The sequence below is a fragment of the Thunnus albacares genome, chromosome 17 (assembly GCF_914725855.1).
Source record: "Thunnus albacares chromosome 17, fThuAlb1.1, whole genome shotgun sequence".
NCBI lineage: Eukaryota > Metazoa > Chordata > Actinopteri > Scombriformes > Scombridae > Thunnus > Thunnus albacares.
The window spans coordinates 25,978,915-26,004,309 of NC_058122.1; the positions used below are offsets into that span (position 1 = coordinate 25,978,915).

Consider the following 25,395-nt stretch of genomic DNA (forward strand, 5'->3'; position numbering starts at 1 on the left):
GTATTTTGATATTCTATATTAGTTAGGACGTGGTAGTTTACAGAGATTTGTGAATATTCAGCAGCACCCAAAACCTCCTGGGCATTATAATTATAATTATTATTATTATTATTATTATTTTTATTATTATTATTATGACAACACTCCTGCTTATGTTAGTGCCACCTTTAGGCTTCCATACCATGTTAATCCAATTTAATAAGGAAGCAGAAAATGCAGTCCAGAGGAGAGAATGTACAGTTCGCCCCCCTTTTTTTAAAAAAATCAGTCGACTCACATATGACAAGAAAACACACTTCATGTTTAGAGTCGTAACCCCCCCCCCCCCCCCCACCCCCCCCCGACATGTCCCGACATTTAATGTCCAGCAGCACGCTTTTCTTTCTTGCATATTCTGACTTGTTGAGGCTTTTTTTTTTGTAACTGTGCGGCTTGTGAGTTTTGTTTCTTTCTGATCTGATTTGATTTGAATGAAGTTACTATGAAGGAAGGGAAATCTATAGCTGGTCACTAATGCTGCTCTGTGTGTTAGATTGGTTCCTTTGGCCAGTGCAGTCGCAGCGTGTTCCTGAACCTGAGTGATGGACACTGGGAGGTTTTTTTATTTTATTTTTATTCAATGAAGGCATACAGTGGAGTCCCCCCGAATGTTAGTTGTGCTGTAGTGTTGCAAAGCCTTTTTTTTGCCAATCCGTCTGAACTAGGATGCGACCGATTTGTATTTTTGAAGGCTGATACTGACATTTCTAATCATTATATGGAAGTCCAAGGCTGCCAGTATTAAAATAAAATTATTTAAAGGAATAGTTTGATATTTTGGTAAATAGACTCACTTTGATGAAAAGATGCCAGCTACTTAGAGATTAAACAAACAAGCTATAACATGTTAATTAGTGAGCTTTAGTGACAAGAAAGTAAATAATCTTTCTTGCCAAAATGACAGACTATTCTGGAAACCTTTTAAGTAAATTAAAATTTCATCTTCCGTTTGTGTGTGCTAAGAAAAACATATTTCACCCAGTGGTTTTGATGGTTAACAGAGGCTTCAAAGCATCCTGTCGTTATGAAAGTGTTTCATCATAAACTAACCAAAATTAGGATAATTTTAAATGTAAAAGCCCAGTTTATTTTCAAGTTTAGGCTGTCTGCCAGTTTGAAGATGAAAAGTTTATTTCACATCAATTTTTTGATGAAAAAAAAATTACTGAAAAGTGGAGTTTTCATTTTGGCAGTAATTAAATATGAAAATGAAAGTTAGGCTTTACAAGATGATAAATGAGTTTATGTAAATATCGTCAGCCTTGAACTTCCATACTTTGTTCTTTTCAGGATTTTTAAAAAACGTAAAAGTCATTATCAGCCCCAAAAAAAAAAAAAATCTAAGTCTCATCTTAGTCTTGACTTGGTTAAACATTATCGATCCGATCCAAAGGTGTGTGCGATGTCAAATGATTCTTTTATAAACAACAAACTGTCGTCTTCATATTTTTGCGTTTTTTGAGGGTTTTTGTTCCCCTCAGCTTATCTGCACAGATGAGCGTGAACAGGGTTCGTAGAGAAGAGTGAAGACTGGAACGATGCCTCCCAGACGTGCGGAGCATCTTTTTATGAAATTATACACATATATATACATATAGATATATATATATATATATATATATATAGGAAAAAGCCAATAATTAATCCATGTGTATCCCAAAATTACCTCACTGTCGTGTGATTTCACTACCTCACCCGGAAACGTTAACCATAATTCTGAGTCTATTCCAGTGCCTTGAATACACTGACTGTTCCCCAGTCTCTCAGCAATGTAAAGATCTCATCACAGCACCACTCGGATAGGTTCAGATCTGCACTGAAGGGCTTCTTAGTGCATCAAAAAAAAAAAAAAATCAATATATTATATATACGCTGACAACTATTTTCATTTCTTACTTTGGACATTGCAACAGACTTGTAACCATTGTATTCATGGCAACACCAACGGACTGTTTTAGAGTGTAAAAAAAAACAAAAAACATTCAACATAAAGGAGTATTCGGTCTTGTTTGTCATGGAATGGATGCATAACATTTATTTTTGTGCTGTTCAGCCCTCAGCCTCTCCATCTCTGTAATTTGTAGTGTCTAATAAAATCCCAATTCTTTCTGACATGTCTTATGGTATTACTGCTTGTCTACAGTATTCAGAAATTATCACAAATTCTGGAAAAAAAAAAAAAAATCAAGCATTTTCTGAGTATTCAATAAAAATGTGTCAATAAAATCAAGTATCATAAAAAAGTGTCTCATCAAAATTTGGCACTAGATGCTTGGACAGATTCTAGTTTAATTAATGTTTCAGATGTTTTTTTGGTTTAAATCAGGACTTTATTTTATTCAGGCAAAGATGTTTTACAACATCTTTGTGTTAAAACATTATATACTGATTTATTTGATAAGTTTTTGTCAGATTCTGGTAAATAAAAGAGAGATTCTGTATTAAAAAGTTAATTATTCAAGGTAATAAGTACTGAAAAAGGGTATTGTGTTGATATCGGTATATCTTATTAGCATTATTTATATTTACTGATTTAAATAATAATTTTGCCAATTATTATTCATTAGTCATTGCAGCCTTTAGAGAGAAAAGAAACCTTCAAGACACGTAACTCAAATAAAACCTTTGCACACATCCCGACTGACACGTCAATCAAAAAAAATCACTTAAACATGTAGCTGAGTTGTTGTTGAGCCACAAGAGTCGCTGCGAGAGGCGGATGATCAATATTTTCAGCCATTAAATGTGAGCAAGAAATTAAATGAAACATTGATAAAATCCTGCAAATTAACATTAAAGTTCTTATATGGCTGCTTTAACTGATGCGTTTGAGAAATATGGCTTATTCTGATTTTTTTAAAAATGAAGCTAAAATATAAAAGAAATGTTATTGTTGTGTTATTGTGATATGCGTACAGAATATTAAATATTGCATCGGCAATAAGTATCAAACTTATCGGGTACCAACAGCATCTCTGGCGCAGCGTACTGAAAAGTCACATTTCGTCTTCCATACCTATCTCATATTAATCCAATGTTACCTGATTTAAATAACAATTTAGCTCATTTCAGACTGTATTGTAGATTTTACTCTACAGCTGCTTTGTGTATAAAGACAATTTAATACTGATGTGTTCAGGAAGTTTGACTTATTTTGGTTAATAGTAAAATATTTCTATATAAAGCAAAGATTTTCCAGCTTTACGCAGCCAATACTGCAGCCTAAAGCTAGTTTTATATGGTATTTTATATTGAATACAGAGGGTTTCTATTTCTTCTTCTTCTCTTGTGTCTGTGCAGGAAATGCGTTTGAGTAACGAGAGCGATTGAGACAATCAATGCAAACAGAATTAAAAAATGGAAACCTGAGAGTTCTCATTATGAATGATGATGATGCGGATCCGGATCCGGAGGCGCAGACGTGGTGCATTTTTCCATCTTTTATTATTGTCACATTAGAAAGGTGATACTCAGTATAGTGGAGGAGCATTCATGTATATGCAGCACCATTAACAGCCAATGGAACAGACAAGAAGCAGTTTGTTTTTTTTTCCCTGCAAAGGCCAGGATTCATGTAATCAACATAATATACAAACGTTACAAAACAGAGTGGTTAAGGAAAAAAAAAAAAAAAAAAATCGATCATTTCATATTTAAAAAATATGCAATCATTCAGCTCCACGCGTCACTAAAGGAGGAAAAGGATTTTATGAATGGGAGAGAGCCGTATTAAGAGGAATTTACAAAACCAACAGCAAAAAAACATGACGTGAGGTTTCTTCACTGGTTCGACACACTTCAGGAAACCAAAACAGGAAACACTGGTCGTCCTAGTGGTGCAAAATCAAAAAAAACAGAGAGAGAGAGAGAAATCAGAGGAAATGTAATACTGGTCTACAGTAAAACGTTGGTGCATAAACACACTCTACTGCACTCTGTTCACATTAATTATACAGTGGAAAAAAAAAAGATCTCCTCGTACTGCCTGAGCTGATTTTCTCTCGTCATTTGGCTCATTAACTAAATCCCACCTCACCCGTCTCACCTCCACACACGCTGAAACGCTGTCGATTAGAGCTGCAACTGACTGTTACTTTCATTATCGATTAATCTGTCTGTTATTGTCGATTATTTTGGTCTTTAAAATGTTTCCCAGAAGCCGAGGCGACGTCCCCGAAATGTCTCGTTTTGTCCACAACCCAAAGATATTCAGTTTAACTGTCGTAGAAGATTAAAGAAAGCAGAAAATATTCACATCTGAGAAGCTGGAATCAATTTTTTTCCTCTAAAACAACAACAACAACAAAAAGACTCAAAACGATTAATCGATTATCAAAATAGTTGGCGATTAACTTAATAGTTGGCAACAAACCGATTAATCGTTGCAGCTCTACTGTCAAATCATCCTCGTACAACATCCCTCCAGCAGGGGGCGCTGAATAAATACTAACAGGAGAAACTCTGGTTCCCTGGAAACTGCATTTGGTTATCAATAAAAAAAAAACAACACAAACTAAAAGAAACTGATAAGATGGGTATGTGTAAAAACAAATCAAAAGAGAAACAAGTGGAAATAAATGATCAAACGTCCATTTAGGAGCATTTTCTTGTCATTTCCTTCTTTTTTTTTTTTTTTTTTTTTACCTGACTTGAAAAACACCAGCAGAGCAAAACCAAGCGCTGACTGACTGACTTCACACAGTCTGTATTCACTATTGATTAGGGCTGGGTATCAAACATCTTATTGATACGGAGCAACATCAAACATGCGGTCAAATTCATTCTCTACTTATTCTCTCTATCAGTTAGTTTTTTGGGATTTTACTTTGGCAAAGTTGCTTTTGTTTTGAGACCTTTGGTTTCTTTTGTTGAAATAAGAATATTTCTATCAGAATTTTTGCTATCAGAAGTGAAAATCAGATGTTTGGGGTGTTTTCGATCAATACCCAGCCCTACTACCGAGAAGAACTGACTTTTTTAGCACCTCGTTCGATATCTCCAGTGTTCAAATCCCCTGCTGATAACGAGAAATCTCCAGGTTTTGACACTCGACTGTGGAATGTGACTCACTTCAAGTGATACAAAAAGACCGCTATAAAATTTCTCAAATACTCATCGATGTGCCGAGGTTAGTACGAAGTGTAAAAAGTCAAAATTCCCTCCCTCCCTCCCTCCCTGTCGTTTTTTTATTTTTTTATTTTTTGAAATATTGAAGTCGTACAAAACAACTCTGAAAGTAGTTTTTGTTCGTTGGGAGACGCTGAGAAAAAAAAAAAAACTGTTCTCCTCCACGTTAGAAAACAGTAAACAATTCATGGTCAGAAATTTTCGTAAACTTTTCGGCTGTCGCTGCAGCTTTAGCGGGCAGTTGAGGGAGTTGAGTGTGCGGGCGCCTCTGCTCAGGAGCACAGTTGCTTAGAGGGGGATGGGGGGGGGGGGGGGGGGGGGGGGGGTGAGAGGGGGAGCACCGGCATCCAGCCCCCCGCCATGGTCACGAGTCGAGGAGGGTTTCGGCGCTGGGAGCCTTGTAGAGGTATTTCCAGATGGCGTAGTAGTGCACGGCCGCAGCCAGCGCCACGAACACGTGCCAGATGGCGTGGGCGAAGGGGATGACGCCGTCACTCTTGAAGAAGAACACGCCAAGGCAGTAGATGAGTCCTCCGCAGGCCAGCTCGTGAAGCCCCTCTGTGTTGCTCTGCAGAACAAACAACACAACACAAGAAGAAAAACACACTCAGGGTCCAGTTTTTGTTGTTGTTGATTCAACTTCATGGTCATTTTGAAAGATGTAGTTTGTGGTTCAGTTAAACTTTATTGTGTTAAAGGTTATACCTCTTATATGTTAAAGCTCTTAAATGAGCTGCTACTTATGAAGAATGAATTCTGCAGCTTTATCTATTTACATGAAGTGTAGAACTTAAAGGTAAAAGGACAAAAAAAATCATATTTCATTTAAAAATAACAGCATGCAGACAAAAAAATTGCACAACTTTTGAGTGTGGTGTTGAAACACACTGTTGTCCCACAAAGCATCACAGAACACAACTGAAAAAATCTGATAAAAACTTAAAAATGTGGCGGTGATGACAGTTATAAAAATATTTTTGTGAGAAAGATTAAAAATTTTCAAACTGTTTAATATTATTCTACAGTTAGACATCAATAGTCCAGCTGAGATTCATCATTTTGGTGTAAAATCACCTCGGTAACACAGTGTAGTGTTACCATTAGAGCACACTATCATTTACACTATACAGTATTTTTTTTATAAAGCTGCCATATTCACCAAAACCACAAGAGGGCAGCAGACAACACAGATAACCATTGAAAATGGTTTGTAGTTACAACAACAACATGTTGTCAAGCAGGACGAGTCCTGCAGAACCTCAGAGGAACTTCTTTCTTTAATACAACACATTTAGCAGAAACCAGTAAATCCTCTTGCTGGGAACCATCTCAGTGTTTCCCCTCAGCTGAGTGCTTTGGCCTGACAGGGCGGGAGTTAAAACTCAGCAGCCACACATTTCTCCGTTCTCTATTTCTCTGTTTAGCGTCTTCAGGTTCGGCTAACCCGTTGTTGCTAACTTCAGAGCTAACCCCCTTCACTTTTCCAGCAGTTGGGGAAACAACAGACGTGACTTTTCTTGGTCTTGAGAAGCTGCAGCATTTATTAACTGACACACTGTTGTCTGTACTGTACATTTACTGCCAGACCGACAACTTACTGCTGAACTTTTCCTCTGATCCGCTCACATTCAGCTCACTTTTCTGCCACTCGCACTCGCTCAACCCCTCACTCGTTATGCACACACATTACGCACTGCCCTATTCCTTAAAAGACACCTAAACACCTGGCCGGGGTTCTCGTTAGACCTGTACAATTATAGGGGACACACTGCATCTGAAACACCAACAAGACCTCCAAAGGGTCCGTATGCCTCACTTTGTGAACCACTGCTCTCAAGAAGAAGACACCTCCACCCTGCTGCAGCAGCCTGTCGGGCTGTTGGGTGGATGAAGTGATGCAAATAATCTGAATGTGACTGTAAATATATTAAATGCACAATATGTCATTTTCTGCACTGGGGGGGTCTCTCAATCAAAACAACAAAAGACGGAGTTTGAAGACAGTATGAATCAGTGTTCATCGTTCAGGATGTTTTTACTGGGAGCTGAATTATCCACAGAGGTCTCCTCCTCTCCAAAACAACGGACCCACTGATTAATACCAGTAAAAACACTGACTAAGGCAGTTTCATGTTAAAAATCAGTGTTTTTCCGAGACTGTTCGGCGGACACAGGACGTCCAGGAGGGACTGTGTTTCTCTGATAACTAAAGATCCAGACGTCCGATGACTAAAATCCTTCATCTGCTTAAAATATGAACTTAACAACAACCAAGATCTAAAAAGTTCATTGTAACAATTGTGTCTTAAAACTGAATAAAAGTCAATTATGAGAGTTTCTGTCAAACAACCACAACGCTGACGCATGTGTACAAGATAACCATCTAGTACGCAGGTACTCTGTGGTGGAGGAGGTATGACGCCATTGACAGGTGAAACAATCAAACGGACCATAACTTTCATTAAATTACAGATTTCTCTGGTTTTGAAAATTGTTAGAAACATTTGGGATAATGTAAGTTCACAACTGAACAAAATATATAACATAGGTCTGATTGTTTTTAGACATTTTAATGCAGAACAGTTACATACTATAGCTTTAAAAGATAATACATTACCATTGACGTCACCACTGATGCGGGGAAAAAACCCATCGTCAAATAGAAGGCCAGCTCAACAAGTTTATATCTGTGAAGACAAACAAACAAGTTCACCGACGAGGTCGATGTGATGAAAATAAAAGCAAATTTCAAGCACCGGAGAAAGAAGAAACAAATCTTCAGAGAGTTTTTACAGAAAAATATATTATTTTATTGCAATAAAAACACCATTTCAGTGAATGTTGAGCAGTTTCCAAACAGCCAAAAGACCCTTTTACTGTTCGCTGGAATGTATCTAGTTAAAAATAACTAACAAATCTGGCAGAAGCAACCTATTTGTGGTTTAATAGAGCTTATAAATTTAGAAAAAATAACATATAATTAAAATAACAGAAAGGATTTTTTCTTGGAGGAACACTGAATGCATAAAAAGGTCTGAACAGTCAGTAAGTGACTCAGCACAAACAATGAAATGAAGCACAGACAGAACTCGTCTAACCTGCCTCAAAAACTCTACAGATCAACTGATAACACATCTGTTATACACAAAACAGACGGGCAGGAGGAGGAGGAAGCTGCAGACTCAAAACACGTATTTAACTGACTTTGAACTGCACTTGAGTAAATTACACAAATTTTATGGTAAAATTTTTTAAATTTACTTTTTAAAATTTGAATGAATCCAGCACTTCTCTGAGTATGAAAGTATTAAAAGTATAAACTTTGTTTCTGCTTTGTTTTTATTCTACTTTTGTTCCTTATGTGATTTTTTTTTGTTTGTGTGTCTTGTTGAAATATTCAAATTGGGTTTTTTTGCCCAACCAACACTCCAAAACCCAAAGACATTCAGTTTGGAGATAAATCCTGATTTTTTTTTCCTTGAAAAGTGACTTTTACAGCACATTTTACAAATTGGTGCTGCAGGTTATAAAAGGTAGTACAGTGGTGCAGGTTAACTGTGTGATCAGACTCACTTTTCATGATAGTTGAAGACATAAATGGTTCCAGCAGCAGCCATCAACCACACAAACCAGCGCATGTGTGCTGCTAGAGGGCCTAGTTCACGCAGGTTCAACCTGAGAGGAGGAGGAAACAAAAAACAGTATATATACCTGTTAGTTCTCCATGTCTGAAGATACATGTGAGTGTATGCGGTCGTCTGTCTGTCTGACACTCACCAGGGTGTGTACGAGGCAGCGATGAAGAAATAGATGACGACTCTGTCACACATGTGGAAGCAATGTTCCATTGACCTGAAACAACAAACAACAAACAGGTGAACACGTTATTTCTTGTTAACTCACTGACGTGCGAAGAAGAAGGATTATTTGGATGTTCTTTCTGGCAGTGATATCACGTTCCCACAAAAGAACTGAGTGGTTCACAGAGTAGAAGAAACAGAAACTCAAACTTCAACAGTCAAAACTTCAAGATGTAGAAAAGGAAAAAGAATCTACAGATGAATTAGATCGAAGTTGCTTCAAGTCGTTTTTGTTCTGTATGATGATGAATGTAAATACAGTGTGTATTTACTTAAAGGGGACTTATTATGCTCATTTCCAGCTCTATATTTTTTATTCTGGGACTCCATCAGAGTAGTTTTGCATGATTCACAGTTCAAAAAACTCTGTTCAGCGTCCGTCTCCTAACAGGCCATTTTAGCTTCTGTCTCTTTAAGGCCCAAGGAGCAGCTGTATCAGAGTCGTGTTAAGTTACTGCTGATGAAAACCCAACATTTCCTGCCTTTGCCGCTTTATATAAAAATATGTAACATATATAACATAAAAATATAAATAAATATAAAAACTTTTAAATGACTAAATAACAGGAGACTGCGCTAAAACCGGGCAGCACAACATCATATGATATTTGTAGCTGTTTGTTCAGCAGATCAGTTAGAAATAATGCAGGGAGGAATAGTCCTGGTGCGCTGTGTGGAGCAGATGGCCATATTAAGAAATCCGTCACGAGCTGACAGCTCGAGTTGAAAGTAGAAAAAAAACATTCAGGGCAGTCTAAAGCCGGCGCTTTTTGCTCACAGAGATTACTTCTACATATGTTTATCTCATTATTTGACACTGTGGCCACGTTTAATATGAACATCTGACATTGTAACATCATATATATAAGACTGAAAATAAGGAAAAGTATAATAGGTCCCCTTTAAGTGGTTATCTTAAACTGCACAGGAACCTGACACACCTGATCACCATTTCTCAGTGGCAACATGTGAAGAGCGTCTCACCACAGTAAATGCAGCGTTAATTAAAATACTTAGAGATTTCAGTTTTAAAGGAAAAACACCACGGCAGAATGCACATTCACAAGACAAAAACCAAACCTTCCTCGTGCTGGTTTTGTATCATTAATTGTACTTTTTTTAATTAAATGTTTATTTCAACTGTGAGCTCAGAAAAACACTCCCTTCCTTTGCATTTTAAAATAAGTCATCACATCCAGCGCACAAGAGAAATACATACAGTAAATTTACCAAAAAGTTTATATAATATCAGTTGTCAGTAAGGCTGCACCTTTAAAAACATTTTAGTTTCTGACTGAAATGTGTTGTCTAATTATGGGGTGAAAACTGGACTCAAATGTCTGGTCAGATTCGTCATCTCGTTTATTTCTTCTTTGATTGGATAGTTCCTGATTTAAATGAAAATGCTGCCAGTTTTAGACAGTAGTTTATTTAGTTTGTGTATGGCTGCCTGTGTTTAGATGACATTTAACATTTGAGAGCTTTGGCTTCTTTTTTTAAAATGAAAAAGAAGATTTTGTCTAAATTTCTAAAAGTAAGTGTTTTTTCATATCAGTAACAAAACTCAGGTATTGTATAGGCAAAGATGTAGAAATATGCCATAAAATACGTCGCCATTGTTGTCAGATATCAATAAAAAGTCCAATATAGTATTTGTAATCATGGCGATGCCTCCGACGCAACTTAAACAACGCAAAACACACAGAACAACCAAAAAGGAAACCAGCAGAAAAAGAAAGACGTCTTCAAAGCCAAAGCGATGGTGACGATAATTCTCTTGAACAAAGTCTTTTAAGTCTTTGAGTCTCTGCTCCACAAAAGGAGATAAAAGACTTTAGCAATTCAACTGTTGAACACAGTTCTCAGTAAGAGGAACAGAAAAGATTTCACATGAAACTTGATACTAATATGGAAAATAGCAGTGAGCCAGAAAGACCAAGCAAAGCCAAAAAAGGAAGTTAAAGAATGACAGAAAGATGAACACATCCTTGTCAACAGTCGGGTATCAGTGTGGTTTTATTCCTTGAGGGGAAACTGATATTAAACACTAATACTAACAGCTGTCATACACTCAACTGCTTGATTGTATCATGTTATCTTCTCTGTGCATACATGTTTTTATGACAGCTGTCAGTACCGGTTCCCTGCAGATTGTTTGTTCTCCTCACCTCATGTGGCTCTTCTTCCAGGTGATGATATGAAACACGGTGGAGACCAGGAAGAGGGCGCACAGGCCCATGCCGTACACCCAGGCGGTGATCCTCTCCCAGCGGTTGTCGGACAGACGGTGCAGCAACGCCATGCCCACGAAGGCTGGCACAATGAGGAACTACGAGAGAGGACGATGAAACCACTCAAAGACATTCACAACAAAATCTTACTACTACTGACTTTGAGCAACTTCCAATGTGAGATTGTGTCATCTACGTTACAAAACCACTCACTGCATGAGTGTAGCAGTTTGCAGCATGCTCATAGCAGGTGGGCTGGTAGCGGCAGTTAGCAGAGGCCCGTCTGTTCATGAACCTGAAACACACAAAAACAAAAAAATAAACAACTATGGAAGAATGATTAAACTCTCTGTAGCTTCTCTTCAACGAGCCATTTGTCTTGAATCTGTCTCAACCAAGAGAGGACTGCTGAAAATGCTGATTTAAGGACGTAAAGTAGATTCTAGTGTTCAAAACAATAAAGAAAATGAACCATCAACAGTGCATGTATTCCTGTATCTACTATAGAGCTGCAAACTTTATGCAACTTGATTCAAAATGTAAATGTGCTTTTAAAAGGACAAGTTCACAGTTTTTGAAACAGCGGTCAGGTGTCTATATGAGCAGTGAAAAAGGTTTTTCTCGCTGTAATCATTCCTCCTGTTCATACTGGCTATTAAAAGATCCTTCAAATGTGCTTTCAGTGCAAGTGACGGGGGACAAAATGCACAGTGTGTCCACACAGTCATGTAAAAGTTGATGTGAAGCTTATATGAGGCTTCAGCAGTCTGAGTTAGTCATATCAAGTGGATATCTGACATATTTACAGTCTTTTTAGCATCAAATTCCCTCTTTGTGTTTCCTCGGACAGTGTTTCGCTGTTGAGCTGCTGTGCAAAGAGGGATTCTGGCACTAAAAAGACTGTAACGTTGAAAGATATCTACTTGATGCTGAAGCTTCATATTAGCTTCAGATACACTTTTAAATATATTTTAGCACAGAAGGAGGACTGTGGATTTTACATTGTGATTGCATTATGAGGAGATGATTTAATAGCCGGTATGAACAGGAGGAATAATTACAGCAAGAAAAACCTGTTTCACTTTTCATTTGGGCTCCTGACTGTCTATTCATTTCATTTAAAGTTCATATGTCATAAAGTAATTAACTGTTGTATTACTGCACCTGAAAGGAAAACAGGTTTTCATTATGTTAAAAGAACATGAAGAATGAGGTAACAAACAACAACCGACGAGCTTTTCCTCTGATTATCTGACACCGAGAGTTACATTATTAATATAACCAAAAACAAATATATCAGAAATCTTTGCCTGATGCATCATTTTAACAACAGGCAGATTTTCAGATTTCACCCACCTCTGTAAGCTGTTCACTCTCTTCATTTCAGTGTCTTATTTACCAAGAAGAGATAGGAAAAAGGAGGAAGAAAAAAAATCTGCAAACGCCAGCAAACAAAAGATTTGGCTGCCTTTGGCTGCGTTACAAAGGGAGGAATAAAACAATAAACTGTCCTGACAAAGCAAAGAAAACGGAAGGCCTAGCATTAGCCAGCTAGCTAACGTTATATGCTACTCATAAGCTAACTTTCTCTACAGCTACAAGGCACCGGCAGCTTTAATACTCCTACTACAAAGGCACCATTTTAGTCTTTTTCTTAAGACCATCCTGTAATAAATACTGGTTCACTCCCTCTTCTTGGAGCTACAAATATCCATAGCGGCATCCAGGACCGACAGGAGGGAGGAGAAAAAAAAGACCCCAGCAAGCAAGCAGCCCCACCGTTCAATGACAGGCAGCTCCCCGCTGAGCCGCTAAACACTCAAGTATGATTTCAGTTTGTGCCCCACCGCCCTAACGGTGGTGAGATGTTGAGTGGCAGCGGTTCGAGCCAATGAACAGCGAGATGACCGGCTCACCGGCCAATCAGATGCCAGGTAGGCGTTGTCTTAGAGGAGAGCGTGACAGTCACATTCTGGATATGCATGTGTTGATTGAAAGACAGAAAGAAACACGCAAATAAATAAACAAATGTCAAAATACCGGGAAATGGTTTAGGTCTACGGCTTTTTTCATGTTTTTCTTTAACTCCTCTTTTCTGGAAGTGGTTTCTGTTTGTTGTGATATTCAGTGACTGTGACAGTGACAGTTTGGGATCGTATTTGCATGTTTCAAGACTGTATCATGCTTATTTTAACTGTTATTTTCAAGGCATGGCCGAATATAAGAAAACAGATGCAATATAGAATAACATAGTTCTTTCTAAGGCCACTTAAATACTAGCTAATGGCTTAATGGTTAATTAATGGGTGATAAATAATTTTACTTATGCTTTATAAATCATTTATAATTCAGTATAAGACCTTAAAGAACAGGTTCTCAATTTTTCAAGTGTCTCTCAAGTCTGAAAACAATACTGTAGTCAAGTTCCCAAATGACTGAAACATGTTTTTCTTGCTGTAATCATTCCTCCTGTTCATACTGACCATTAGAAGATCCCTTAATAATACCAATTATACCTTAATAATGCACTTACAATGGAAGTGATGGGAGACCAAATCCACAGTCCTCCTTCTGTGCAAAAAATGTATTTAAAAGTTTATCTGAAGCTAATACGAAGCTTCAGCGTCCAAATGAGTCAAATCAAGTAGATATCTTTCAACGTTACAGTCTTTTTAGTGCTAAAGTTCCTCTTTTTGTTTCTATGCTTCCACCGCAGCTCAACAGGGAAACACTGTCCAAGGAAACACAAAGAGAGAATTTGATGCTAAAAAGACTGTAAATGTGTCAGATATCCACTTGATATGACTAACTCAGACTGCTGAAGCCTCATATAAGCTTCACAAGAACTTTTAAATGCATTTTTGCATAAAATGACTGGATGTGGATTTTGGCCTCCATCACTTACATTGAAAGCACATTTGAAGGATCTTTTAATATCCAGTATGAACAGGAGGAATGATTACAGCGAGGAAAAACCTCTGTCACTGCTCATATGGACACCTGACTGTTGTTTTAAGACACACTTGAAAAACTGTGAACTTGTCCTTTAAAGTGAAAAATCCTCCTCCGTCTTTAGGACGACTGCTCTGGTAACTAACTGTTTGACCTCTGACCTTCTGGAAAAGAGCTACAGGGCAACTGGACCAAAATGAATTTATTAACTTATTATCATGTAAGACTGCAGACTGTTATAAATACACATTTTTAAAATTAAATATTTAACATTTTAAACAACAGAATTGATGGTTTACAATGTTTACAACTCCAGAAGTGATGACTTGATTTTCACAACCTGGCAACCCAGTAGTTGCATTAGTCTATCCTTCACCTTAACCGTTAATTAATTAGAAAGTGGTGGACTTTTGTAATTAAAAATACAATACTGATGTATTTTCTGTTGTATCATGCATTTAGATCTAAATAGAGGTAGAAAGATCAGTTTAGAAAAAAGTGTCACAGCGAGCGTTTGTTGAATTTATGAGTTCAAATTGGAAAAATATCAACTCACATCAAAACATAAATTACAGACAGACTGTTTGTAACTTCAAGGCTTGCAAAACCAAAGTTTGCCAAAGATATAAATGTGTGGGAGATGAGTAGCACATTTTGTTTGAATGTAATACAAGAGTGAAATAATAGGAATAAGTATTATTTAAACTGACCATCTACTGCGTGTTCAAGTTAAATTTGTTGTATAAACCAAGAGTTTTTACCTTTGTTAAAGTGCTTATGAAGTACTTCTGTATTCCAAACAATAATAACATGGCTTCAAGTCCATAAAATCTGAATTTCAGTCTAATTTGGTTGATTTTTTGTCGTATTTGCCATATAGCTTTCGGCATGTTCTGTTAAACAAAAGATGTTCTTGTCAAGCACGCATGTTACATAAGCAGTTCCTCTCAGATGGAAGATGCAACACTGAACACAGTGGTTTGTGTCAACAACATAAACACAACATGAGATTAACTGTAGACTAAAAGACAACCAGAAACAGCATCCTGCATGTATTAATATACACAAAGAAATGAATAACTTTGATGGCCAAGCAGTCGTTTTCCCAACATCTAAGTAGAGTTGTTGCAAAAAAACCCGAGGAGCCTGATGTTGCAGCAGACAAGTGAACTGCACACACAGTGTCACGCTATAACAGCCCCCGTTACATAATAGAGCTGCAACTTGATCAGTGACTCTTAGATTTAACAGTGTTTATGTAAGACCAAAGTTCAATCCTCAGGCTTAATGAAGTTCAAGCTGTACACTCTGGTGTTAAACGCTGCTGCGCACAACAAAGACAAAAAAATACAGTTGAAGCAAGAGTTATATGACGAATCCAAACTGCTCAGTTCTCTATTTTTACTTTTATCCAAAGAGAAAGCACAACATTATAAAACCTCTTACTCTGGAGAGGTCAGGTCGTGCGCTATAACCTAATAAATATATAAGTATGTCTATGTGGTACATGTAGCAGTTACTGTACCAGTGAGAGCAGATAATGGGATTGATCTAGACCAAGAGAAAGAGCTCATTGTCCGTGTTTTAAAAAAGGACATTAGCACAGACAACGGGAGAATGCCAGAGGCCATATGTCAGCGGACAGTGTCTCCTTGTTTCTGGCTTCAGTCTGTTTTTTTTCCCCTCTCCCCGTGCTGCTTCGCTAACACCTCTAATGTGACCTGAGAGCCAAACGCAGGTTTTGGCGTTGTGTCACAGAAGCTCAGGATGACTTCCTGTTCCTGGCTGTAAACAATCCCGCCTGTAGTTTGACGGACTTGTCGCACTGATCGCTTGTTTTCTCTGCTGTTTAACCTGCACGCTTACATCACACAAAACAGCTGTATCAGCTTACAGCCCACCTGTGTGCTTTTATAACTGTGTTGAACAGTTGAGAGCGATTATTGGATTTAAAGCTCACTGTAAAAATAAAAACATTTTAATCATTTTTTTTATAAACTTGAAGTCTTTTGATTTGAATGAATGTGCTGCCTTCATTTAACTCATTAAATTAAGTTTCTGAAGAAACATATCAGCATATGAACAGCAAATTGTATCATTTTTGCAACTTTTTTTTACTTATTCTTATTATTTATTTTCATTTTACTGGAGTTTTTGCCCTAATTTTGACTTCCCAACATGCATTGTTTAAGAGTTCAAACTCTCCAGAGACCCTTTTTTTTTTTTTTTAAACATAAAACATACATGATGGAAACTTGCTGTGTGTCTTTACTACATGTGAAGATATCTGGTATCAGATTCGGTCCCGACCTCCATACACTCATAATTTAACGAGGTCACTGAGAGCAGCCGTCTTTGTTGTCTTTGTACAAAGCGTCTCCAGCAGCTGCAGCTTGTGACGAAGGAAGAAGTGACTCTTCAAACTGAGAAAATATAAATGAAACGTTCATTGAGCTCGTTATCTCTGGCAGAGTTCAGACTTAATTCAGTTTTACTCACGAGACAACTTTGAACTAATTACTCGACTTTAATTCAGTTAATTCACATTTTTAAGGCAGCTTATGTTTCTACACTGTTTTACACTGCTGCAGTTTATGACATCATTGGCTCCAATAGAGAGAATATTAAATCTCATCTGAAAACATACTTTTATCAAAGAGCCTTTCCCTGATTTTACTTTCAATTGTTTTTTTATTTCTGTTTTATTCGTTTTAAATGTTTTATCTTACATTGGAATTTGTTTTATTTGTCTTTAAAATCCAATGATTTTTAGATTTGTCTGTTTTAATTTGCTGCCCTATTACTGCACTTTTATTTTATAGTAAAAAACAGAAACCAAAAGCAGCCCGACCTTTAATAACTTGATTTATTTAACAAGTAAAGCCACTGTTTTGGAGGTTTTAGCTTATGGTTAATTAGTCTGATTGAGGTCTGGGTACATTATTTAGTTTAGAGTTAGGATGAATTACATCTACGGTCCAACCGCACAGGTGTTTTCACTTATGCTGGCATGTACAGACTGAGCTGAACCGACATCTCCATCACTTCTGTCCTGCCAGTTTTCTTGCACGTTTGCATTTTGCAGTTTGCAGCGCAGTCGCAAGTCAGAGTCGACTTTTGTTCAGCTTTGATCCGCAAACTCACAAATCGGTCAACAGATGATGCGATTAAATGGAGAAGTTATTATTCTTGCAGTGTCCCGTTAACCCTGCTGACACAATATTACACTACAAGACCACAAACTCAAACCTCAGCTTGACCATCAAAGGTCTAATCAGTCAGAGTAACTGGTGTCTATTGTTTTAAACATGGTTTTACTCTGAAAATCTGCCTTGTTTGAGTCCACACAATCTACTCTTTTATGTCAGGACATGATATTACATTTTTTACCATTTTTTATTAAATTATTTTGAGGATAATTAACTGTGGGATATGTTCAGGTCAACTGTACTTTACTTAGAAATCAACTACATATTTCTATGAATGTTAAGAGCAATATTAAAGAGTTTGGGTTATAATGTGTTTTGAAAAATGAGGTTGAAATAAATTAACTTGCTTTTACACATCGGTGGTTTAAGATTGAATGATTTATTTTGTACAAATATCTAAATATATATGTATTGAAGAGATGGTTGTCTTGTATGTTTTGTACTGTGATAATTCTGCTGACTAATAGACCTTTTTTACAGCATAAATTTTGACTTGTCATAGTAGGAAAAGCACAGTTGTTACATGGTTTTGTAAGCCGTGATAGTGTGACAGGACGCTGAAGCGAAACAGAATCTACCCATTTTATTATGTAGACCTGTGCTTTTCCTACTGTGACATGTCAAAATGTCCTCTGTGAAAAAGGTCTGTTGATGGATAACGTCATGGTCACCTCTGCTCCCCCCCCCCCCCTGTCTTCTTCCTCTCTAGCTTTAGATCTTCCCTAATGACACAGTCAGGCCGCATTTCACTTCTCATTCATTCCTGTGGAACGGAGAGAGAGAGAGACGCATTCAATCCCAGTCATGAAACGACCCACCAGTTTCACTTCACGCTGAGTTCAATCTGGTTTAACTTTAACGCGTGAAATTGCGAGGCTCTCCGGTGTCCAGCCAGTATAAGAGAGAGAGGTGGGACTGACCTCTTATTTAAGAAATATTGATTGTTGGCTGTAGTGAGTGCAGAGAGAGTGACAGTACAGTTTTTGCTAATATGCAGTAAGCCTATACTATGTAGACTTCTCTTATTAGCTCCCATCGTTTATGTTTACAACCCTACCCACGCTGTTTCCTATCCTGCTCCTGCTTTTGGCCACACCACAATGCAGATTTTGTTCTGACGGTGGCTTAATGCCTCGCTTCATGTCACGGGATTTACCCTAATTACCAGCTTCTGGCTTGTAAATAGAGTTGACGTCAGCATCCGACTCGTAATTGCTACTCTGATTTTTCTGACTTAAATAATACAGAAGTGCCCGGAAAAAGCAAACAAACAATGATCTCTCACATCAATTGACATAGTGTTTATTAATCCTCACACAACCAACTCAGCAACCATACGGCCACCAGAATTTCAATTTGGCAAGATGTCTCAGCCAATGAGAGAGCTCTTCTCCATCCATGACTCACAGTTTGACCCTCCGACAGACGTCTGCAAATATATTTAATAAGATAAAGCTTTTTACATCCTAAAATGTCTGTATTGTATTGTAGGTTGCAGGGGGTGAAATTTCATCACAGAGCTACTGTACGGATAGTTTCTAAATGTCCTGTTATCTCACCTGCCTGATAAGTCAAAGCAGTCAAAGTTTTGACACAATTTCAATGTCTCATGAGGGTCAGACGCTCGCTGACCTAGTTTCAGTGTCCTACGCTTTTCCTCTCAGCTGATAGAAAACATGAAAATCCTCCACGATCACAAACTAGTGGAGACTCTTGTTCAGCAGACGATCAACACAACAACTTCTCTTTGACCTTATGGGGCAGATATAGTGCACTGTGTAGGTGGGAGTGCCCTCAGAATAAAAGAGGCTTTATGTACACACGTGACCCGGGGGTTAAACAGCTTTGTAATTGGTTTACTGTTTCACGCTAGAATGCAGAGGCCATAGTTTTACCTTGTATAGGGACAGGGAAGGTGAGGAAATCAATATGGAGGAAGGTTATCTGACTGTAATTTAGAGACTGTAAGTGTTAAAACTGTCTGAGAAAGTAATCGTCAGCACAGAAAACCAGAGCTGCACTTTTAAAACTTTTGACAGATGCAGAAAATTTGTTTACACAACAAAGATTTTAAGAAAAACATCCATGATTGGCTGCAAAATATGTCAACTGGAAGTTTAATTTATCAGTTGTTTGGTCTATAAAATGTCAGAAAGTTGTGAAGAATGTTTCCCAGAGACCAAGGTGATGTCCTCAAATGTCTCCACAACCCAAAGACATTTAGTTTATTATCACAGAAGATTAAAGAAACCAGAAAATATTCACATTTGAAAAGCTGGAAACAGAGAATTTGGTCATTTTCTCCTTAAAAAAATTATTCAGAACGATAATCGATTATCAAAGTAGTTGGTGACTAATTGAATAGTTTATATTTCCATAAATGTACTTGTGCCAGTTAAAGGTGCAGTATGTAGAATTTAGTGGCATCTAGTGGAACAGACTTGAGGTCATCATGGATGTATAAGGAGAACTGGATACAGCGTCGGAGGCGAGACCTCATTCATTGCTATGAAAGTTGCTCAGTGGCGCATGAAGCTAAAAAAGTTCAACAACTTCCGCATTGCTTCTGCATCTGTGCGGCCCATAGAGCATGTGCAGTAGTGACTTTCGCTGGCCGAGTCGGCTACTTCCGGTTTAGCCCTCCGGCTAACTTGAAAGGTGAATGAAACAATTCAACCGTGCGGCACTTCCAGGCTTTTGAAATGTGATTGGACCGAATGGATCAAATTCTGATAGTGAGACATTTTGTTGGGGTTGTGACGTTCAAAAAAATGTATCTGTATGTCTTTTTGGGCCAGTGTGCATCACGTGACATTGTAATTACACATTTTGGCCACTATGTCAAATTTGCTTCAAAGCCCGGCACTCTTCCTGTATCCAGTTCTCTTTATACATCCATGATCTACATAGGGAGTGGGCACCGCCATGTTTCTACAGTAGCCCAGAACGGACAAACCAAACACTGACTCTAGAAAGGGCTTCGTGGCCACCATAGGTTCTCCTGCACGCTTGGAAGATGAGGGTGAGGAGTGTTCAGTTGGTTGCAATCTGCAACCCCACCATTAGATGCCACTAAATCTTACACACTGGTCCTTTAAATTTGGATCAGATTAATTATATATAGTATATTTCTGCAGTATAAAAATATCTTTATTCACCTGAATGCAAAACTAAACAGTGTATTTAGGTCAGGAGCTTTGCTGCTGCTGCTGTGTTTTGCTGCACCTGTGTTAATTAATCTTGTAGCTAACAAGCTGAGCCTAGCGTGCTCTATAGTGGAAAACTCACCAGCGCTTCTGGTTGAGGATTACAGAGTGCATCAATGCATGGCTGCTTTCCTGTACTCACTTTACACCTCAGTGTCATGAGGACAAAAATCTAATCCTCACATTTGAGAGGCTGGAAGCAAAGAATTTGCCGAAAAAAATGACGAATGAATTCTCAAAATAGTCAATTCACTGTCTTTCAATCGGCTAATGAATTAATCGACTAATCGTTGCAGCTCTATACTGTAAGAAATGTTTAGAAATACAAATATGTCTTTACTAACAACACAGTTCAGTAAAAATATTCAATATAATCAAATTTGATCACTTATAAAACAAAATATTCCCCAAACTACAGGTAAAAATACCTCTTTAACAGCATTTAGACCATTATAGGACTATACTGTATATATCTACTGAAATCAAGCAGGATAATGACAATGATGATGATGATGATGATGATGATGAACAGTTATACTAATTACAGAAATGTTTTCATGATGGTACATTGCTACAATTGATCAAACTGTTTTGTAGAGTTTTCTAGTTTTTAACAAATTTAGACACTTGAGAGATCAGGTTGTAATACTGATCAGAGCCAAAACTTTGACTCCAAATGATTGTTTTACTTTTTGTGTTTGTTTGCGAATACGGAGACTAAAATAATGTTATGTTGTATTTGTGTGTAAGACATAATGAAAGATGTGATTTTGGGATTTGGTGGACGCAATTATACAAAACAACTTACAAAAGCGAGACAAGACAATCAAGTGTTAGTGACTCAAAAAGAGCCGTGCAATGAGAAGGAGCACTAGACAGATGTTTATTTATTTGTTTGTTGTTGTTTTCTTAATAATTATCAAAGCAAGAAACAACTAGAAGTAGACAAGTGCATAAGAAAAATACCATAAACAAGAAAGTAGTGCAACAATCAACAAAAGTGCTGAAAGATTAAAGAGGCTCAAGTGTTGCAGAAAGCAAGACATGCAACTAACAATTATTTTCATTATCAATTAATCTGTTGATTATTTTCTTGATTAATTGATTAGTCATTTTGTCTTTAAATGGAAGATAATGGTGAAAAATGTTGATCACTGTTTCCCAAATGCTTTGTTTTAACCTAAAGATATTCCATTTACCATCACTGAGGACTTAAGAAACCAGAAAATATTCATATTTAAGAGGCTGGAACCAGATAATGTAAGAATTAATCAATTAATCAATTTTCTGTTGATCAACTAAACAATTAATCAACTAATCATCGCAGCTCTAATACTAAGTTCGTGAAAGTAGGTGTAGTTTGTGGTTAAGCTGATCATCTACTGTATCTACTGGTTTCACTGGAATAGAAAACTAATGAGAAACTATCAAAAATATTGCCACAAAGATTGATCAGTGCATCTTATGAGGATATTCCTTCATCTCCTGGTTTGTACGATGATACTTAAAGACTTTTCCTGAAACCTTTGCCACAAAGTTTTTGTTATATAATGGACGTGGAAACAATGTCATTTGTTTCAATTGCATAACGTATTTAGCATCTTTTTGGCTAATCCTAACAATACCTTACAGAGAATGCTGTCAACTTATTTTATGAATGAGGTCCATTTACTGCCCATTTCTCAGAAGTAGCAGGATTACTTGAGGCTCCGTTCGGGTTCCTGAGATCTATTCCTGGTTGTTGTTGGCAGCACAAACTGGAAGCTGTAATCACAGTCTCTTGAGTAATCAGGCGCTAGGGTAGATAGTTTATTTATTAACCAACAAGGGTTAAAAATACTTTACATGGACATTATAGCACTATATATCCTTATAATTTGTGTTTCCTTACCTCAGACAATAAACTTTGGCTAACATGAGGAGTTCATGTTTGTTTGGTTTTCAGGCAAGATCATAATTATGGCTGTGTTTATGATCAAACCGCCTCCCTGTCAGCAAAATGATTAGTTGATTAATCAGTTAGCACATTGACAGAAAATTAATCAACAAGTATTTTAATACTCAAAATACATGTTTTGAGACATTTTTTCAGAAAAAATATCCTGATTCTCTGATTTTTGCTTCTCAAATGTGAATATTTTCTGGTTTCTTTAGTCTTCTGTGACAATAAACTAAATATCTTTGGGTTGTGGACTGCTGGTTGGGACAAAAGAATAAATTTGAGGACGTCATCTTGGTGATCAACATTTTTTACTATTTTCTGACATTTGATAGACAAACGACTGATTCATTAATCAAGAAAATACTAATCAGTTGCAGCCTTAATCAGTAACAAGAAAACATTAGTGAAAAGGTTTTAAACTCAGGGCTAACGTTAGCTGGTTAACTAGCAGCGCTGTTGGTTAATTAGCATAAAGAAGGCTCACAAACATGGATGCTAGCTGCTGTTTTTATTGACACTCTTTAGCTTTTGACTCTGTAAAAAATAAATCTCCTTATGTCCATCCCCTGTTTCACAGCTGATTTGTTTGGACAAAAACAATAATTTAGCTACAGTAAAGGACAACAAGCTAACGCTAATGTTAATTACTTGTGGGTTATAGTTAAAACCTCTGATGCTAAAGTCTCTTCAAATTCTGAAGCTCAAAGTCATTTATACATTCATTTAAGTCAAACTGTTTTATGGTGTGAGCTGGGATTGATTATTCATACCTCACACTGCGGTTAACGACATTTCTACACGACTTCCAGGGTGATACAACGAAGAGTTTTCTAGCTGGAAGGAGCCAAGTAGCCTAAACAGAGAGGGGCGTCTGTACGTAGCAGGCAAAGTTAAATGTGAATAAAAACATAAAGAAAAGTGACTTTTGTTTACATATAGGCTTTATATATATGTATTATTAAGCCTAATTAAAGCACTTATTGAGAAAATAGAAGGGAAGGGAACATGAGCCTCCTCAAGTTGAATGGGCACAGTGCCTCTTACTTACAAGTCAGAAACTGTTAATTATGCACTTCTGACATGATACACAATGTGATTTAGGATATTTATTTCAGTTATTAGCAAGCTAACTATACTATAATACATATAAAGTACAGTCTGACTTTCTAAGTTTCATTTAAACTCAACCAGTAGGATTATTTCTGTCAGTGTATATCTCCAGGAAACATTTGTCTGACCAAAACTCCAATCAGGAGCCTTTTCCGAGGTGTAGTGTAAAAAAAACCCTGAAAATGTTCTCTTTAGTCCACGTTTCAGATTTGACAGGCTTCTGGGTTTTCCTCTGCACAGTTATCCTGACTACTCAGTAAACCTGCCTCTTGAACAAGCCCCTGCATTGGTTTCAGACCCTTTGACTGCTCTGATAGGGCCCAGTACTCCAGGTTCAGGTTCAGGTTTCTTTGTTTGTACCCGTTGGTTTACAGTAGACAAGGCATCCATCTTGATACACATTTTACAAACAACACAGACAACAGACAGACATGATAAAAGTGTTCAAGGCTCCAATGATCAGGATTTAAAAAGAAAAAAATAACAATAAAAACCACTAAGCTAAACAACCACTAGAATAAATAAAGTAAAATGTAGATAAAAATAAATATAGCATCTGTGCAATGTTGCTACCATGCTTGCATGTTTCCAGCTAATCAATCTGCCTCACCACAGATTACAGCATGACTCTGCACGCAAGATCATTTACAAGGAACGCCGGAAGAAGCATGAAAGCAAATGCCAGATATAATGGAAGTTAAGGCGTGGCAGATGCTATTAAACTAATAGATACTGAGTGCATCAGAAGAGAAAATAAGTTCTCCTGGAGACTCTATGTTCAGACCTGGACACCAGAACTGCAGTTTTATGTCAAACTGTGCTCCGTTTACTTATTAAACATGGCTATCGTGTGCTACATTCTTGTTTACACAAAACTTTGTTTGCATGTGTCTACAATCTCGATAACACCGTATCTGCACTTGAGTGATATGAGCGATATGAGCTAAATAGCCTTTCTTTGTGCTGGTTATCTGTTCATCGTGCTTATCAAAACGTTTTTAAGACGAACAACAGGTGAACTTCCAGTCACGGTTGTGCTCGCACAGTGGCAGGTATACAGCAGGTGAACAGACTAAAGGGTTAACATCTTCCTCTTGTGTGGGTGGGGTGATTAAAGGCACACGTCTCAAAATAAGAATCCAGACCTTGCGGGTCAGGACCTTGATCGCAGTGCTTTCACCTTTCTGTCTGCCTGCTTTGACAACCACATCCATGCACATCACACTTCCTCCAGTTATGTAACAGGTTACCATCTATCCAGACTTAACCAAATGTTGAACACTAATCCCTGAATGGCAGCTGATCAAGAGCAATTGATTTCAAAAGAGTAGTTAAAGCCGAGATAATAAGGAATAAAGTCCAATGACATGAAGTATCTTTAAAGGCACATGTGTGTGTCATAAAGGCTCTACGACACTTCTCTTAATGTTTTCTTCACCCTACCCTTAACTCTAAACCACTCTGCTACTCATTCTGTCAACACAGAACAACAGAAATGCTCTCTTTATTCCTTGTGCTTTATCAGTTGTGACATCTCCTCTCCAGAGCAGACTGCAGGCTTTGGCTTGAGATCCTTGAGAGGGATTTCACGTGCATACACACAGCACTTAAAGACATTAAACACATGTCACTCTCCCTTACCGTCCGAGTCTGGTCCTGTGTAGGTCAAATCCTAGCATTGTCCGAAGCAGCAAGCAGCAATAAAACAAGGAAATATAA

At 37.5% G+C, this 25,395-nt stretch overlaps 1 protein-coding gene across 2 annotated transcripts; it reads right to left on the reverse strand.

Annotated features, from left to right (window-relative positions):
* Positions 1 to 3,464: 3,464 nt before the first annotated feature.
* Positions 3,465 to 25,395, reverse strand: mmd (monocyte to macrophage differentiation-associated). Of its 2 annotated transcripts, none has more exons than XM_044331973.1 (7): positions 25,318 to 25,395; positions 11,471 to 11,552; positions 11,195 to 11,355; positions 8,944 to 9,018; positions 8,740 to 8,841; positions 7,784 to 7,853; positions 3,465 to 5,734 (listed from the first exon to the last, which is right to left on the reverse strand). In XM_044331973.1, exons 1-7 carry the CDS (start codon positions 25,353 to 25,355, stop codon positions 5,531 to 5,533), a joined length of 732 nt encoding a protein of 243 aa, XP_044187908.1. In that variant the 5' UTR covers positions 25,356 to 25,395; the 3' UTR covers positions 3,465 to 5,530. The 2 variants fall into 2 exon arrangements, with proteins under 2 accessions (XP_044187908.1, XP_044187909.1); XM_044331974.1 differs by lacking the exon at positions 25,318 to 25,395 and adding an exon at positions 12,614 to 13,103.

Excerpts from the sequence above, each read along its gene's own strand:
- mmd (XM_044331973.1), bottom strand. The coding sequence starts at position 25,355 with ATGCTAGGATTTGACCTACACAGGACCAGACTCGGACG. Across the intron at positions 11,356-11,470 it reads CAAACTGCTACACTCATGCA|TTCCTCATTGTGCCAGCCTT; the intron begins GTGAGTGGTTTT and ends CCTCTCTCGTAG. Across the intron at positions 8,842-8,943 it reads GCTGCCTCGTACACACCCTG|GTTGAACCTGCGTGAACTAG; the intron begins GTGAGTGTCAGA and ends TCCTCCTCTCAG.